Source organism: Ovis canadensis, chromosome 9 (assembly GCF_042477335.2).
Source record: "Ovis canadensis isolate MfBH-ARS-UI-01 breed Bighorn chromosome 9, ARS-UI_OviCan_v2, whole genome shotgun sequence".
Lineage (NCBI taxonomy): Eukaryota > Metazoa > Chordata > Mammalia > Artiodactyla > Bovidae > Ovis > Ovis canadensis.
In genome coordinates this window covers 27,612,030-27,628,203 of record NC_091253.1, presented here as the reverse complement: position 1 = coordinate 27,628,203, position 16,174 = coordinate 27,612,030, and the positions used below count along the sequence as shown (strand labels likewise).

The following is a 16,174-nucleotide window of genomic DNA, read 5'->3' as shown; positions in this document are numbered from 1 at the left end:
TCCAGAAACTGCAGAATACAAGATTCCATCCCTAAATATCTCTCTGCTCACATGTGTAACCCTCACGCATGGGGGAGGTTTGAAGCAAGCTGATGCCACCTCTGGTCCTGCCAGGCATTTTGGATGAAGATGCCCGGGTATCATAGGACATGCTCGTTACTGTCAGTTCGGTCCCTCTGTTACAGCATTCATAGAACCTCAGTGCACCTTGAGGCCATGGAGATGCTGGGACAATTCCCTGAAGAGAAAGCATGGGACCACTCAGGTGGTCCTGCTACTGCTGCTGCTAAGTCGCTTCAGTTGTGTCCAACTCTGTGCGACCCCACAGACAGCAGACCACCAGGCTCCCCCGTCCCTGGGATTCTCCAGGCAAGAACACTGGAGTGGGTTGCCATTTCCTTCTCCAATGCGTGAAAATGAAGTCGCTCAGTTGTGTCCGACTCTTCGCGACCCCATGGACTGCAGCCTACCAGGCTCCTCCATCCATGGGATTTTCCAGGCAAGAGTACTGGAATGGGGTGCCATTGCCTTCTCCGCAGGTGGTCCTACCCTTAGACAAACAGCCACCGGAGGAGGAGGCAGAAAACTGCATGCCGGGCACTGTCCTCATGTGAGACTCTCTGAAACCTATGTGGACAACCCCCATAAGTGTCCTGGCTTAGAGACGGAGACTGTGTATCTCAGAGATGTTAGGTAACTTTTCAAATAAGGCATGGTTAGAAAGAAGCCAGGTCAGCTGAAGGCAACAGGTTGAAACCAATCAGCTCTGAGGTTCCCCATCCATGTCCTCCCCAGGCCCCTGTCCACCTCTCCTCTGCCCCTCAGAGAGGCTCAGAGCTGAAATTTGCAGCCTAAGGGAGCTTCTCTGGTCTGGGCTGATGTTCTCTGGGCAGCTCTCAGCATCTCAGCCACACGGGAGACTCAAGCAACAAGGTAACAAGGAACCCGAAGTGGCCACCCTGCCCCCAGAACCCCAGGACGTGTAACCTCATACCTGATCAGCGGCTGCTGCAGGGCCACCAGGGCGGCGTGGATGGTCACCGAGATCACCGACAGGTGGAAATAGTCGAACATGACGGGTACCTGGTGATGCAGGCCTCTCCGGGGGTGGAAGTGCAGGCCCAGCACACGGCTGCTGATCACGGGGACCCCGGCCATGTCCCTCAGCCTGGAAGGCAGGCAAGTGATTTACGTGAGTGGTGGTGGCATGTCCCTGCCTCCAGGAGAGTCCACATGGCAACCTTGCCCACACACAAACACTGTGCGCCCAGTGGCTTATCCAATCCCTCCCTGCAAATAACTCTACTAGGTAAAAACTTTTTTGCCATGATGGGAAAATGAAGCAACTGAGGCTCAGAGATGGAAAGCAACCCCCAGGACCCCACACAGCTGCTATGCTGCAGAGCTGGGCTCACATTCTGCTATCACGGATGCTGAGCTCACCTCGCAGTGATGGAAAGATGACCAGATGCTTTTCCAGGCCCAGCAGTGAAGCCCTCCTGGACTCCCATGCCCCAGCGTGCTCTTGTATTTCCCCCATGGGCCCCCAGCACAGCACTTCCTTGCTACCACTGTGTTTTCCACAAGAGTCCTACCTCTTAAAGGCAAGAACTGTGACTAAGTCACTGCTGAATCCCTAACACCAAACAGAATTGGGCACACAGCAGAAATCTGTCAGAATTTGTTTATCAAAAGGGATATGTGACTGAATGAATAAATGACCTCCAAAGAGCAATCGAGTCTGATCAGTTTCATCCAGGATTCCCCGTACCTTCTCTCTAGTGTTTTGTAACTGATGGAGACAGAATTCAGTTATTTGGGGGGTCTCAATATAGGAATGGCACCCCACTCCAGTACTCTTGCCTGGAAAATCCCATGGATGAAGGAGCCTGGTAGGCTGCAGTCCATGGGGTCGTGAAGAGTTGGACACAACTGAGTGACTTCACTTTCATGCATTGGAGAAGGAAATGCCAACCCACTCCAGTGTTCTTGCCTGGAGAATCCCAGAGACGGGGGAGCCTGGTGGGCTGCTGTCTATGGGGTCGCACAGAGTGGGACATGACTGAAGTGACTTAGCAGCAAAGCAGCAATATAGGAAAGGACTGAACTGCCTTCAATCTTTCCCACCCAGCCTTAGGGTGGGAAAGATTGAGGGCAAGGGTGGGGGGGGTGGCGACAGAGGGTGAGATGGTCGGATGGCATCACTGACTCAATGGACAGGAGTCTGAGCAAACTTCAGGAGAGAGTGAAGGACAGGGAAGCGTGGTGTGCTGCAGCCCATGGGGCTACAAAGAGTCAGACACGACTGAGCGAAAGAACAATAAAACAACAAGGTGGGAGAAAACAGAGATGAACTGGATGGCACTGAGAAGCAAATGCTTAGGTTCTTATAAAGGAACTAAAAACCAACCCAAAAAATCAAACAAATGCAAAACTCAGAGAAAGAGCCCTGGTGTTTAACTGGAGGGGAAGAGATGGCGCAAAGAGTCTTGTGTGTCTGTGCAGCTCCAAGGACTGAACCTGAGAGCAACTGAGGGAAGGCACACAGGGGTGACGTGTACCTTGAAGTAAAGAGGGATGTCCTGACAGGCAGGACTGTCCAGGACAGGGTGGGATCTGTCGGGGAGAAGTGAGCTCCCCACCCCTGTGCAAGCACGTGCTCATGGGCCTTTGCAGAGCAGCAGTTTCAAATGCGAGGTCAGGCTAGGGCAGGTTTCCCAGCCTCAGTGATACAGACCCTTGGGAGCTGAACAATGCTCTGCTGGGGAGTGGGGTGCAATCCTATGCATAATGGGATGTTCAGGACTATCCCTGGACCCTACCCACTAGAAGCCAGGAGCACCCACCCCCTGCCCAGAGTGACAATCAGAAATGTCCCCAGAGGGACCTCCTGGCCATCCGATGGTTAAGACTCTGAGCTCCCAGTGCAGGGGACATGGGTTCGGGTTCGATTCCTGCTCAGGGAACTAAGGTCCTGCATGCACGCTGTATGGCACAGCCAAAAAAATTAAAATGTGAAAAAAAAAATTTAAATAATGAGAAAATGTCTCCAGATTTGGCCAAATTCCCTTGGGGGACACAATCGTCCCCTGAGAACCACTGATGGGGTGGACATTCAGAGCCCTCGTGCCCCTGACATCACCTGGCATGCTCCTCTGTTTTGATCCTGCTCAGGCCTAAATGGCTCCAAAAGAAGCTGACTGGCTGGGTCATGTTTCAAAGCCTGAAGTCTACCCCCAGGATGTAATAGAGATGCTTTGTCATCCCTAAACCCAATTTATGAAAATTAAAAAATATGGCATTTTCAAGTCCTGCCTGGCCTCTGGCTTCCTGTTCCTCTTAGCTAATCTTATACTCCAAGAAAGCACTCTGCTCTGATGGTTATTAAGGGCTGTGTGCTATAGGGAGGAAGTGACACACGGAAATTTGCCCCACACGCATCTAGGAAGCCACAGAGAGGAAGACGACACTGATCCCTGGGCCCCGCGCTTGGCCCGGCTTAGATATTCCCTCTCTTAATCCTCATAACAGACCCATGAAGTACAGAACCTGTAATGAAGCCTGTCTGAGATTTAGAAAAGTGCCGAAATACACCCAGTGTCTCATAGTCAAGGAGCTCAGAGCCCATTGCTGAGTTACATTTGCTTTGGGCCAGTCCCTGGCATGCAGCCTCTCGGTTAACTACTATTCTGATGGCAACAAGGTAATACCTGATCATTTCCCACCCTGGAGGGCTGGGTAGGGGATGACTTCTAGGCTGAGTTTAGGATCAGTGACTGTGGTCCAATGGAAAGGTATGCCAGGGAGCTATGGATGAACACCTCTGAAGGAAGAGTGTAAGAATATAGATCAGGGGAAATTAATAAAATGAGTGAATGATAGAAATCCTAGATAGTTGAGAGGGAACATGAGAACAATAGAGACAAGGACTTCACTTCTGAGTTTATAGCTTAGAAAGAAGGCCAGCTTCATATAGGGCTTCTGAGTTCCACATGGTGCTAGAACAATAAGTCCTGGGGATGGGGTGAGGAAGAGAAGATTTCTCAGGCATCCACGATCCCTCCAAAAGGTAAGCAGAAGTGATGAGAGAAGCAGGTGGCCAGAGGGCTTGGGGTGCAGATAAAGACAAGCGTGAGGAATCTGTGATGCTGAGCACAGATCCAGTGGCAAGCCCGTGGACAGGTCCTCCTGCCAGCCAAGCCACGGCATTACCATCTACATATGCATCAGCAGGTGTCTATTCTCAAAGCAGAGACACAGTCAGGTTTCCGATATTTTAGTCACAGTCCCTCTAATTCAACGCCCCATGTTATGAAAACTCCTTTAACAATCAGACACATCTCAGGGATGGGAAGGCATCCCTGAGGGGATGCAAAGAAGGGAAGCAAAGCTCTAACAGAGACTGAAATTTGAAGAGTTTGGGAATCGTTCCACCAGCATCAGCCCCTTGGCCACCTGATCTCCTATTTCCCACTGGAGAAGGTGAAGCATTTGCTGAAGAGGTTGTGGAGTTCTGAAGTGAGGATTAATTTGCAGAAAGTGGTCAGACTGTGCTGAGATTGTGCTAATAAGACGAATGGAAAAGAAGCACCTCCATCTTCACCGTAAGCCTAATCAGGGGCGTCTTCAAGGGGGCATGCCCTGTGTCCCCTAGATTCGAAGGAACATAGGTCCTGGTGCCTGATGTATCCTGCAAAGGTTCTCAGGAGAGAAGCTGAGGGTAGCTGGGACAGCCAAGGAAGAGTGAACCACAATGGGGTGGGAGTCCCCACCAGCGTGAGATGAGGATGAAAGTGCTGTGATCATTATCCAAGAAACAGCCAGATGTGCAGTCCCCAGAGAAGAATCTGCCAAAAGAGCTTCTGGCAAGGAGTGAACGACCCAACCATAAGAGGCATCATTATTTCAAAGAACTGAAGGGGTTGGAGGAGAGGGGAACCAGTTAAAGGGCATAGCTCCAAGGAGTCACAAGCACACCCCAAGAGTAGATAGAGCAGTGACCCAGCACCTACCCTGTGAAGTGTCCTGCCTGCAACTGAACCCATGAAGCAAGACCCCCGGCGCCATCTGCAATCTCCTCCCTCCTCTTTGTGCCTGACCCTGAGAGGCCCACACAACCCATGGGGAAGGAGGCAGGAAGCTGTAAAAGAGGCTCCGCAAACCCTTTTGCCACAGTGGGAGTTTCCCACCTTGAGACATCTCGGAGCTGGGGTGCAGTGGAGCCAAGAGGCAGTGCCGATGAAAAGAAATTACATGTTGAATGATCGAGTTCAGGGAATACATTCTTCTGGACTTTTTCATAACTGAAAAAAGAACTATGCATGACATGAAAGAACGGGTGTGACATGACTGTTTCACCTCTAAGGTAGAAGGAAGAGGCCACAGAACAAGCTTAAAGGAAGCAGTTATGAATAAAAGGAGGGTTGCTTCCTTACTGAATCAGTAGGTTATACATCAGTGGATTTTCAGAGAGTTGAAACATAAAGCATAAATTCAGTGTCAAGATGAAGATCCTGGCAGAATCTCCTCTGATTCAGAAAGGGCCTTGAGGTTTGTCGGCTTATAGGGTCATTAATCTAAAGACCTAATTAATACTGCATTGCAAGTGTATGGGGGTGAGTGCTGGAGATAAGAAGGTGCTAGTGAATAAGGCTGGGAAGTCAGGAGTTGTCTGTGCCTGCAGCCGCTGAGCAAGCTGCCTAAAAGGCACACAGCTTGAAATTACCACATACATATTCCTTGTCCACGTTTCTTCAGCTGATCAGGAACCAGGTTTCTAAGCGAGGTTCTGAGGTTCATGGCTATCAAGATACCCTAGAGTTGGAGAAAGGCTGAGCAAAGGAAATTGTACCATCACGCTTGAAGGATTCCCAGGACACTCACTGTTGTTCACTGTCCGTAAAGTGCAAATCCACCTTGAGCTGGAAATCGACTTCACTTACCGCTTCTTCCACCTGGAAGAGAAACAACGTTTAAGGATTGCAGGAGTCAGATCTGGTCGAGAGGAAACACTGAGGTGGTCAATTTCCCAAAGTTTAAAAAAAAAAAGCTCATTGCAAAATAAATATCATTTATGTGTAAAGTGGAATTTCCATGTTCTATGGAATTCTGGTGGCACAGGACATCTGTATTACATGGAAAACAGAAGGGATTTATGTAGTCAGATTTTGGGAAAAGTCAATTTACAGGAAAATAAATGTTAAGTCCGTTTTCTAGCTTGCAGGACGGTTGAGAAACTTATTTCCCAAAGAGATTTGATCTGGAATCTTCAGAAGCAGAGGCGAAGCGTTCTCTGGCACCTTCTTTGGAAAGGTGAAAGCAGGGAATTTCCACAGAGGATACCCCACTTGGCTAGAGTTGGAAAAATGATGGAGGTGGCATTATTTGTGGCCCCTTCGAGGGGCTGGTGCTATCCTTCAGGTTCGGAGGAGGAAATAAAGTCACTTCCCAAGGCAACTCAGCTTCACAAGAAAGCGGATCCTGAATTTTTGTCTTGCAATCTATTTTATTTAACCTTTTATGCTTTCAGACACTTCAGCATTTCACATCCTACCCATGACTGTTTCCATTCTCCGCTTTTAGAAAACCGTATTCATTAACTAGCACAGGAACCTATTTGTTCTACTTGCCAACTTCTCACGTACATCTAAAAGATGGTGACCCCAGGAGTCACTTGCTAAAAACCAGATCTCATTGATGCCCCCATTCAGGAAACCCAGGTAAGTACCACATACCCGGGACTGGGGTCGTCTCCTCCTCACCCTCAGGCTGGATGGGACCATTCTCCTCTGTGAACTGCAAAACCCCGTTGTTGTTGTTTTCTATCTTAGCATTCAATGCTTCCTATAAAATGGTCTCAGCTTTATAACTTTGGGGTTACAAGCCCATGAGACAAATATCGGGTTGGCCAAGAAGTTCATAACGTGGTACATAAAAACCCAAACAAACTTTTTAGCCAACCCAATATTAACTTCTCAATGGACATGAATTTGAGCAAACTCCAGGAGATAGGGGAGGACGGAGGAGCCTGGTATGCTGCAGTCCACGGGTTTGCCAAGCGTCAGACATGACTTAGCGACTGAACAACAGCAACAATATTAGCTGCGGACACCTGTTTTGTCCTCATCGCACTTCTTACTGTGTTTTGAACAAGCAGAAAACACTTGTTTGAACAAGCAGAAAACAGGCAGTTTCACATTTCCATCGCAGGTTTCCAGCTTCTGAAAAAACAATCCCCGGATCTGGCCACGCTAAGCTGGCATTCAGAAGCTCCACTTGGCTCTGGGGACTCACTGAGAAACTCCATCTGCCTGTGGCTAAACCCCTCTGGCCATTTTCTTGCCTAGTGTCCCCTGTAATCTGGTATCATTAAGGGACAGACTAGGCTTAATCCGTTCTGGATCCACAGCTCCAGGAACAATGTCCCCCCTGTAGAGAGCATTCATGAATAAATGCATCTCTTCTCCACCCCCACCTCTGGGTTCTGTTTCTTTACAAGAATGCCCTCATTCTGCAGGGATGGAAGTCTCCTACCCAAAAGCCTCTTCGGAAGCATGTTCCTGGTTAAGCATAACTCAGGCAGAGACATATGGATGGAATTTATCTTTAGCTTCCCAGGGTTTTAAAATTTGTGAAAAAAAAATTAAGTATTTCAAAGTTCACATTTTGCTGAATCCGAGAGCTATGAATAACTTCCTCTCTTAGCTTTGTTTTGCATAATCATGCACCCCGCTTTATATACACAACCCAAGCAACTCAGCCTCTTGTCACCAGCTCCTGGGGAGTGAGACTGGCAAAACCAGCCCTCCTAACCACCTCCGAGCATGCATTTGCCTACTGAACAAAAATTCACGGTAGGCTCCAGTTTTAAACTTGCTGCAAGGCTCTTTGGAGCAAAGAGAGAAATTCAGGAGCAGGATCAGCTGTCGCTAGATGGAGCCTGGCTATGACTTCACTGAGATCCCAATACATCTTTAATTGCAAGATGCTCCAGAAGGCAGTCACTGGTTTCTTGAACCATTCACTTCTCTCATTTCATTACCTGCCTCTCTCTCCAAACACACACACTTACATGCACATGTGTACACACATACACACACACACAAACTTGCCCTTCCATTGCCCTGCCTTATTCTGGTTAAAGAGATGGCTTCCTTTCAAGGGTGTTTTTTCGTTTAATTGAAGAAGAGCTAACTTACAATGTTGTGTTAATTTCTGCTACTTAGCAAGGTGATTCAGTTATGTGTGTGTGTGTATATATATATATATATATAAAATATGTGTGTGTATATACACATAAATATATAAAGAACATAAAAACATTTTAAAAGAATGTAAGGGTACATACATATATGTGTAAAGACTATATAAGTACAATATAAGTAAAAAAATAAAAAGAATGTGTATACGTATATCCTTTTTTTTTACATTTTTTTCATTACAGTTTATCATAGCTTATTGAAATAGTTCTCTGTGTATACAGCAGGACCTTGTTGTTTATCCATCCTATATATAGTAGCTTACATCTGTTAACCCCAACTTCCCAGGTGGGTGACTTTCTAGCACCAGGAGTCAGTTTTATACAGTCGTAGAAACAATAACCTAGTCAGGATTTACAGAAGAGTTACTATGTAGCGGACACTACATAGGACTCGTACCACTGCCATACACTATCTTATTTAAGGTGGAAATAACTGAAATAAGACATATTTTCCCCACTTACAAATGAAGAAATTGAGACTCAGTGCAGGAAAGTCACTTCCAAGGCTTAACTAGTTAGTGGGTCCAAAGCCCAGATTTAGCCAAGGGTTCCTCACTTCCTCAAGTCTTTCCCCTCAGTCTAACCTGTGTTGTGGATTGTACAGTCTAAGGTAACTGATTTCACCTCTACTTATAACAGTAATTCTTGTATCTTCTCTTCCCATATGAACCTCTTTTCTGAGCTGTACCACAGCTGAGGGGATAAGAAAGCAGCTTTGGAAGCCAAGCTACATGGGTGCAGATCTTGCTCTGTCTTTTAGCATCTATGTGACCTTGGGCCAACCAACCTAAGTTTGTTTTTCATCTGTAAATTGGGGGTAAAATGATTATGCTTACTCCTTGCCTACATGCTAAGTTGCTAAGTCATGTCTGATTCTTTTGCAACCTCATGGACTGTAGCCCACCAGGCTCCTCTGTCCATGGGATTCTGCAGGCAAGAACACTGGAGTGGGTTGCCATGCCCTCCTCCAGGGGATCTTCCCAACCCAAAGGTTGAACCCGAGTTTCCAGTGGCTCCTGTACCGCAGGCAGATTCTTTACCACTGTGCCCACTCAGCGGGGAAGCCCACACTTACTCCATAGATCACTGCTTTTGTGTAGCTGTGTAAGAACACGCACATAAAAGTGTGTGAAGAAAGGCCATTCTGCACTTACGGTAGCACATGCAATTGTGTGCTGACTGTGTCAGCACTGTACACGCCGACTGCTCACACCCAGGACTGTGTGCATGTGTGACCACGAACTCTGGCCTCCTGGCCATTCGCAATGCTTTGGCTACCATAAACAGACATTCCCTAGAGCTAATACATCCATTCCAGAGATATAGCTTTTATGAACGTATCCAATTAACTCTAATTGTCACTCATCCAGATGCAATGATTAATGATAACACTGTTTGCTGCCATAAAGATTAACCCCAACACAATAATAAATTATTAGCTTCTAAAGATAAGTGATTTTCCATGCAGAAGAAAACACAATGTTCCATAGGAACAACATCTTGTACAAAATGAACACAGGACTCAGTGCTGGCAAACATGCCCTGTTCATGCTCAGAACATGGCTTGTGGCAACCTCATGTGATCTCAACCTGAATGTTGAGTGCAAACCTTGAAAAGATTTGAACTCATAGGGGCAGGAAAGAGAGTCTGATGGAATTCAGATGGAATAATGACTGAGAGCCTGAGTCATGTCCAAAACCCAGCCTCCAATTATAACCATTCTGCCCAGGTGCCAAAGGGCAATGGCCCATGAGAAGTCAAGTGACCTTCTCTTAGTAGAATTCGGGGAAGCTGAGCTTGGGCATGCAGCCTAACCAGGAGTCCCTGAACCCCCAAAACCACCTCCATATCTTTTCCTAAATGGCCTGTACCCACCAGAGTCCAGGAAAGAAGTAGATGATGGATTCAGTTCATTAAACAGAGTTGATTTACAAAGGTGTGGGGAGAACTTAGGGAGAGCAACCAGGGATGATGGCTGGGTACCTTGGGATTTAGTAACCACAGGATTCCTCACCACCTCCCCATTCCTACCTCAGGGCCTCTGTTCTAGCTGCACCCTCCTCCAGGGATGCCTGGCTCCAAGGCCTCTGGGCTTTGACTTGTACTGTTCCCCTGTACAGGATGCCCTTCATCTTTCTCTCAGTCTGATGAAGGCTTAGTCCTGGCATCTCAAAGCCAGCTTCTTTGTGAAGGCATTAATGTCTTCCTGCAGAGTTCATCTCCATCCTCAGTGCCCTGTGCTCATCTGCAGGTGCAGCTGGCACAGCACATTTCAGCTACTAGTTGTTGCTGTTCAGTCACTAAGTCGTGTCTGACTCTGCAGCCCCATGGACCACAGCACGCTAGGCTCCTCTGTCCTTCACTGTCACCTGGAGATTGCTCAAATTTATGCCCATTGAGTCAGTGATGCTATCTAACCATCTCATCCTCTGCCACCCCCTTCTCCTTTTGCCTTCAATCTTTCCCAACATCAGGGTTTTTTCCAATAAGTCAGCTCTTCACATTAGGTGGCCAAAGTATTGGAGCTTCAGCTTCAGCATCAGTCCTTCCCATGAATATTCAGGGTTGATTCCCCTTAAGATTGACTGGTTTGATCTCCTTGTAGCCTGAGGGACTCCCAAGAGTCTTCTCTAGCTACCAGCGCCTGTCTGTATGTCTTTTTTCTGATGAAGCATCCATCCTTTCAGGGAGTACTCCTGGTGCCTTCTTCAGCCCTGCCCATCATCTGAGGGCCCACCCCACATCCCTTCACAAAGTAGGTACTCAGCAAACACTTGCTGATTGACCCACTGACAGAGGCCCAGCAAGTTAGTCCACAGGTTTCATTAGGTATGTGAAATAAGCAAGTAAATGAACAAAAGCATGAGTACAAGACTGACTAACTCAGGAAGTGCAGGAATGCTCTAAAATCCCAAGTCCTGATCTGTCAGATTTCAGAACAAACCTAGAGCATCTTCCTTGCACCCCATTCTCCTAGCAATGGGGCTTCTCAGGTGGCACAGTGGTAAATAAATCACCTGTCAATAAAAGAAACATAAGAGACACGGGTTTGATCCCTGGGTCAGGAAGATTCCCCTGGAGGAGGGCATGGCAACCCGCTCCAGTATTCTTGCCTGGAGAATCCCATGGACAGAGGAGCCTGGTGGGCTACAGTCCATACGGTTGCAAAGAGTCAGCATAACTGAAGCGACTCGGCAGGCTCCTAGCAATGGGTACAAAAGGCGCAGGAGGACCCAGCACTTGTGGCTGGCGGTAGGCTTGGGACTTACCCTTTCACCATCTAAGAGTAGATGAGCTCGGAAGATCACGGCATCATTGATGGGCACCTCCTCATTCCTGTATAAGATCTGGAAGACCCGGCTGCGCATGGTGCTGTCGTGGACGCAGGCTGAGTGTGGGCTGCTGCTGTCTGTAAAACAAGAACCGGTAGAAGCCCATGAACTCCCGTCCTGCCCTGGATCCTCAGCCTCCTGGGCTGTCAGTCTAGCTCAAGTCTAGCAATGGCCCCAAACTGCATTTCAATTCCCAAAGACCAAGGTCTACAGATGAACACGACTCCATTGTGGAAGATTTATGGTCACCAAATCTCAGAAAGAACATTGTTCAATCCTTTATAAGTTGTAAGATCTTAGCGAAATCACTTGCCATCACATGGGCAGTGCTCCTTGGCTGGACAGTGAAAGGGAGAAAGTGTTAGTGGCTCATTTGTGTCCACCTCTGTGCAACCCTATGGATAGCAGCCCACCAGGCTCCTCTGCCCACGGAATTCTCCAGGCAAGAATACTGGAGTAGGCTGACATTCTCTTCTCCAGGGGATCTTCTCAATGCTGGGATCGAACTTGGGTCTCTCACATTGCAGGCAAATTCTTTACCATCTGAGTCACCAGGGAAGCCCCTGGCTAGAAATCAGTACCTGCGAAATTCTTCTCCTGCTTACACACCCCTTCCTCCATAATGTCTTCCTTAATCTCCCTCTCCGAGAAATAATAACACACAGATAAAGACAGAAATTGCCCTTTCTGCTCCAGAGATGCCCTAGTGCCCACAGAATCTCTCTCTCCTGAAAGTGTGGCTTTCATATCACACAGGATATGAAGGAAAATCTGTCTTTTACTTTAGATAAATATGTTATTATACTAGACATCCAGTTTATTAAGGAACCTGTTCAACTCCATGTCCTCTGATATATTCTGTGCGTGTGTGCTCAGACATGTCCGACTCTTGGTGATCCTAAACAAGCTTCTCTGTCCATGACCCCACACAGGCTACTTTGTTCATGGGATTCCCCAGGCAAGAATACTAGAATCGGTTCTAAATGTACCCTAATCCCTAAACACTGACTCAGAGTTCAGTTGAATTTCAGGATCTTCTCGTGTCCACTGATCAGGATTACTATGGAGAGAAAAATGGGTGAGTTCCTCCAAATCACTTAAACTGCACGGTTTGAGAAATATAGAAATCTTCTAAAATCAATAACATTAATATTTATATAAAGCAATCATTATGTGTTCATAATAATGGCCAAACAAGTGGTATTTCACAGCTTCCAACATATTTTTTCAAATGTGTTTCTTTCCTTAGCCCTTTCAGAAAATTGCTGGAGTAAGTCCTCATCACAGATAAGGAGACCAAGGTGCAAAGAGGAGGAGGCAGGTGTCCCGTCAGTTTCTATGAGGAGGTACTGTGTGGACCCATCCTTAGATCTGTCTGTATGACATCTAGAAAGAGAAGTCTCCAGTGAATGAACGAAATGCACCCATTTCAGACGTCCCTGGTGGCACAGAGGATGGGAGTCTGCCTGCCAATGCAGGAAGCACAAGCTCGGCCCCTGGTCTGGGAGTATTTCACATGCTGCAGGGCAACGGGGCCTGTGTGCCACAGCTACTGAGCCCACGCTGCAGAGCCTGAGAGCCGCGATGACTGCGCCTGCTGCGACCACCAGAGCCAGCACACCCGGAGCTTGTGCTCTGCACCGAGAAGCCACCACAACGAGAAGCCTGCGCACCGCACGGCAGAGCAGCCTCCGCTCACCGCAACTGAAGCCCGCACAGCAACAAAGACTCGGTGCAACCCCAAATGAATAAACACCCAATTTTAAACGCACCCATTTCCTAGCAAAAGGTAAGTTTTCTGTAACGCTCTATTGAGAAACTGAACTACTGTGATTGCTAAAGGAAGCAAGAAAATGTTTTTAAAAATGAGCTCAACCAGCAAAGGGAAACAGCTTGAGTGCCTTGTGCAATGTCCCCAGCTGGCTCAAACTGTCCCTCAGAAACAGGGACAAACGGTCACTGCCGCCACCCCATGCACAGTGATGCTCCACACCTGCCTTGTCGCTTCAGAGGAGGGAGGAAAAAAAAAAGAAATGTAAGATCCCAGGTTGTTTCCACAGCTGCTCAGATTGGCACTTCATCCTGAAGGAAATAAAATTACTGGCTCAATGCAGCCCTATTTAGACCTGTTGGATTCAAATTGATGTGGTTTTTAAACAGAAATGATCCTTGTGTGCAAGTGCCTTTCTGTTTTTATTTGCTGCACCAGCCCTTTCTCTATCACTGTCAAGGCCAGGTTGATCTATAAGTCAGACTGACATCATGGCCGAGGATGGATGGAGTAAATACTCTGAAGGTCAGAGCAACGCAGAGCCGTCTAGTACCTGGAGGGACAGCCAGCAAAACAGTTCAATCACTTGCCTTCTTGGGCAAGTGACATCATCCCTTGTAAGAGCAGCTTTCCACGTGAAAAATGGGCATCTCCACACACTGACCTTCTGTGATAAGTGTAGACCAAAGAGAATAAAATAAATCAAGATATGAAGACCAGGCATGTGGCTGACATGCAAAATACAGTAGGATGATTTTTCAACTGTGTTTTGAGAAAGGTCGTAGCAGTTTTCTGTTGAATGCATTTCCAATGGCTATATACATGAGACTGAGCTCCTCTGATTTTTCAGCAGATTGACAAACAGGACTTAGCAGTATTTACAAGAGACCCTCACATCCCAAGATGCCCCATTAAGCCCAGGACGAGGCATTTCTGATGCCCTGTGGGACCTGCGGCATCTTCTCATCACTAGGAACTAGGGCATAAACAAGTGCCTCCTTGCCAAGGAAGGTTCACTGATCACAAGGCACCCTCTGGGCTTGTGGGCATCACTGTGACAGTGCCTGCCGGCTTTGTTCCCACCAGGATTCTCCCTTCTTCGGCAATGACAACCCACACTTGGACACCTTGCTCATTATCCTAGCTCCCTCTTCCTGACCTTCTGCAAGGCCACTTCCTGAATTTTCTATGATTGGCTCTCTTGCTAGTTCACAGAACCATCCTTGGCAGACAGAGGGTGCTCGTTCACACTCGGTGCTCCACACCCTCTCATGAACCAGGTACTGGGCACCCAGAGGTGAAGGTGGTGCCCGCTCTCTCTGTGCTGAAAGACCTTGCTCAGATTTTGGGAGGCTGCCCCTTCCTAGTTGCTGGGTAGAAAGTCACTTTTCTCTCTCAACTGTTTTTTGTTGTTGTTGAAATGACACTCATTTCCCCTTTCTACGCTTTAATATTTTTACATTAGTGAAAAGAACATGTCTTGGCATATCCCAAGTGTTATTTCAAATATTCTGACTCACTTTTTTCTTAATTTTGTTGGAATATAGTTTATTTACAATGTTGTGTTCGTTTCAGATGTACAGTAAAGTGATTCTGTCATACATATACATATATTCATCTTTTTCAGATTCTTTTCCCATATAGATTAGTATAGACTATTGAGTTCCTCATTCTATAACAGTAGGTCTCACTGGCTATCCATTCTATATAGTAGTGAATATTAATCCCAGGCTCCTAATTTATCCCTCCCAGCCATGTTTCACCTTTGTTAACCATAAGTTTGTTTTCAAAATGTGTGTTTATGTTTTATAAATAAGTGCATTTGCCTCATTTAAATTAGATTCTATATATAAATGATATTATATGATATTTGTCTTTCTCTGCGTAGACGGCAATGGCACCCCACTCCAGTACTCTTGCCTGGAAAATCCCATGGATGGAGGAGCCTGGTGGGCTGCAGTCCATGGGCTCGCTAGAGTTGGACACGACTGAGCGACTTCACTTTCACTTTTCACTTTCATGCATTGGAGAAGGAAATGGCAACCCTCTCCAGTGCTCTTGCCTGGAGAGTCCCAGGGATGGGGAAGCCTGGTGAGCTGCCGTCTATGGGGTTGCACAGAGTCGGACACGACTGAAGCGACTTAGCAGCAGTAGCAGCCGCAGCAGCAGTCTTTCTCTGACTTATTTTACTATTGCCAAGTCACAGAAGCAACCTAAATGGCCATCAAGAGAGGAATGGATAAAGAAGATGTGGTACAAATATACAATGGAATATTTCACACGTGTTCAGTCATGTTCACCTCTTGCAACTCCATGGACTGGGCCTACCAGGTTCCTCTGTCCATGGGATTTTCCCACCAACGATATTAGATTAGGTTGCTGTTTCCTCCTCCAGGGAATCTCCCTGAGCCAGGGATCAAACCCTCATCTCCTGCACTGCAGGCAGATTCTCTACCTCTGAACCACCAGAGAAGCCGCAAAGGAATATTACTCAGCCATAAAAAAGGATGAAATGATGCCATTTGCAGCAACATGGACAGACCTAGAGATTATCTTTAGACTGCTTTTTGCATATCTGGTGACCAGACTACTGGTCCAATGAGAAGATGTAGGGTAGAGTCTTCCCAAGTATGTGTCTTATTTTTTACATGTCAGGATCGATATCATGGATGAGGATATAAAAGGAGAGTTAGAACTTTGAGGGGAAACAAGATTGATGGAAAGAAGGTGGGTGGATCCAGAGAAGGGAACAGAAGGAAGAGGAAACGAGTAGAAACAAGAGAGCAGGTAGATGAAGGAGAGGAGCTTTC

General features: G+C 47.0%; 1 protein-coding gene across 1 annotated transcript in view; it reads right to left on the bottom strand.

Moving 5' to 3' along the window:
* The window catches only part of FAM135B (family with sequence similarity 135 member B), a 159,385-nt gene that overhangs the window by 80,995 nt on the left and 62,216 nt on the right, over nt 1–16,174 (bottom strand). The window contains exons 3-5 of the mRNA XM_069600794.1: nt 11,531–11,670; nt 5,884–5,954; nt 995–1,168 (exon numbers count right to left, since the gene is read on the bottom strand). Coding sequence (XP_069456895.1) covers nt 995–1,168; nt 5,884–5,954; nt 11,531–11,670 — 385 coding nt within the window. The remainder of the gene's footprint in view (nt 1–994; nt 1,169–5,883; nt 5,955–11,530; nt 11,671–16,174) is intronic.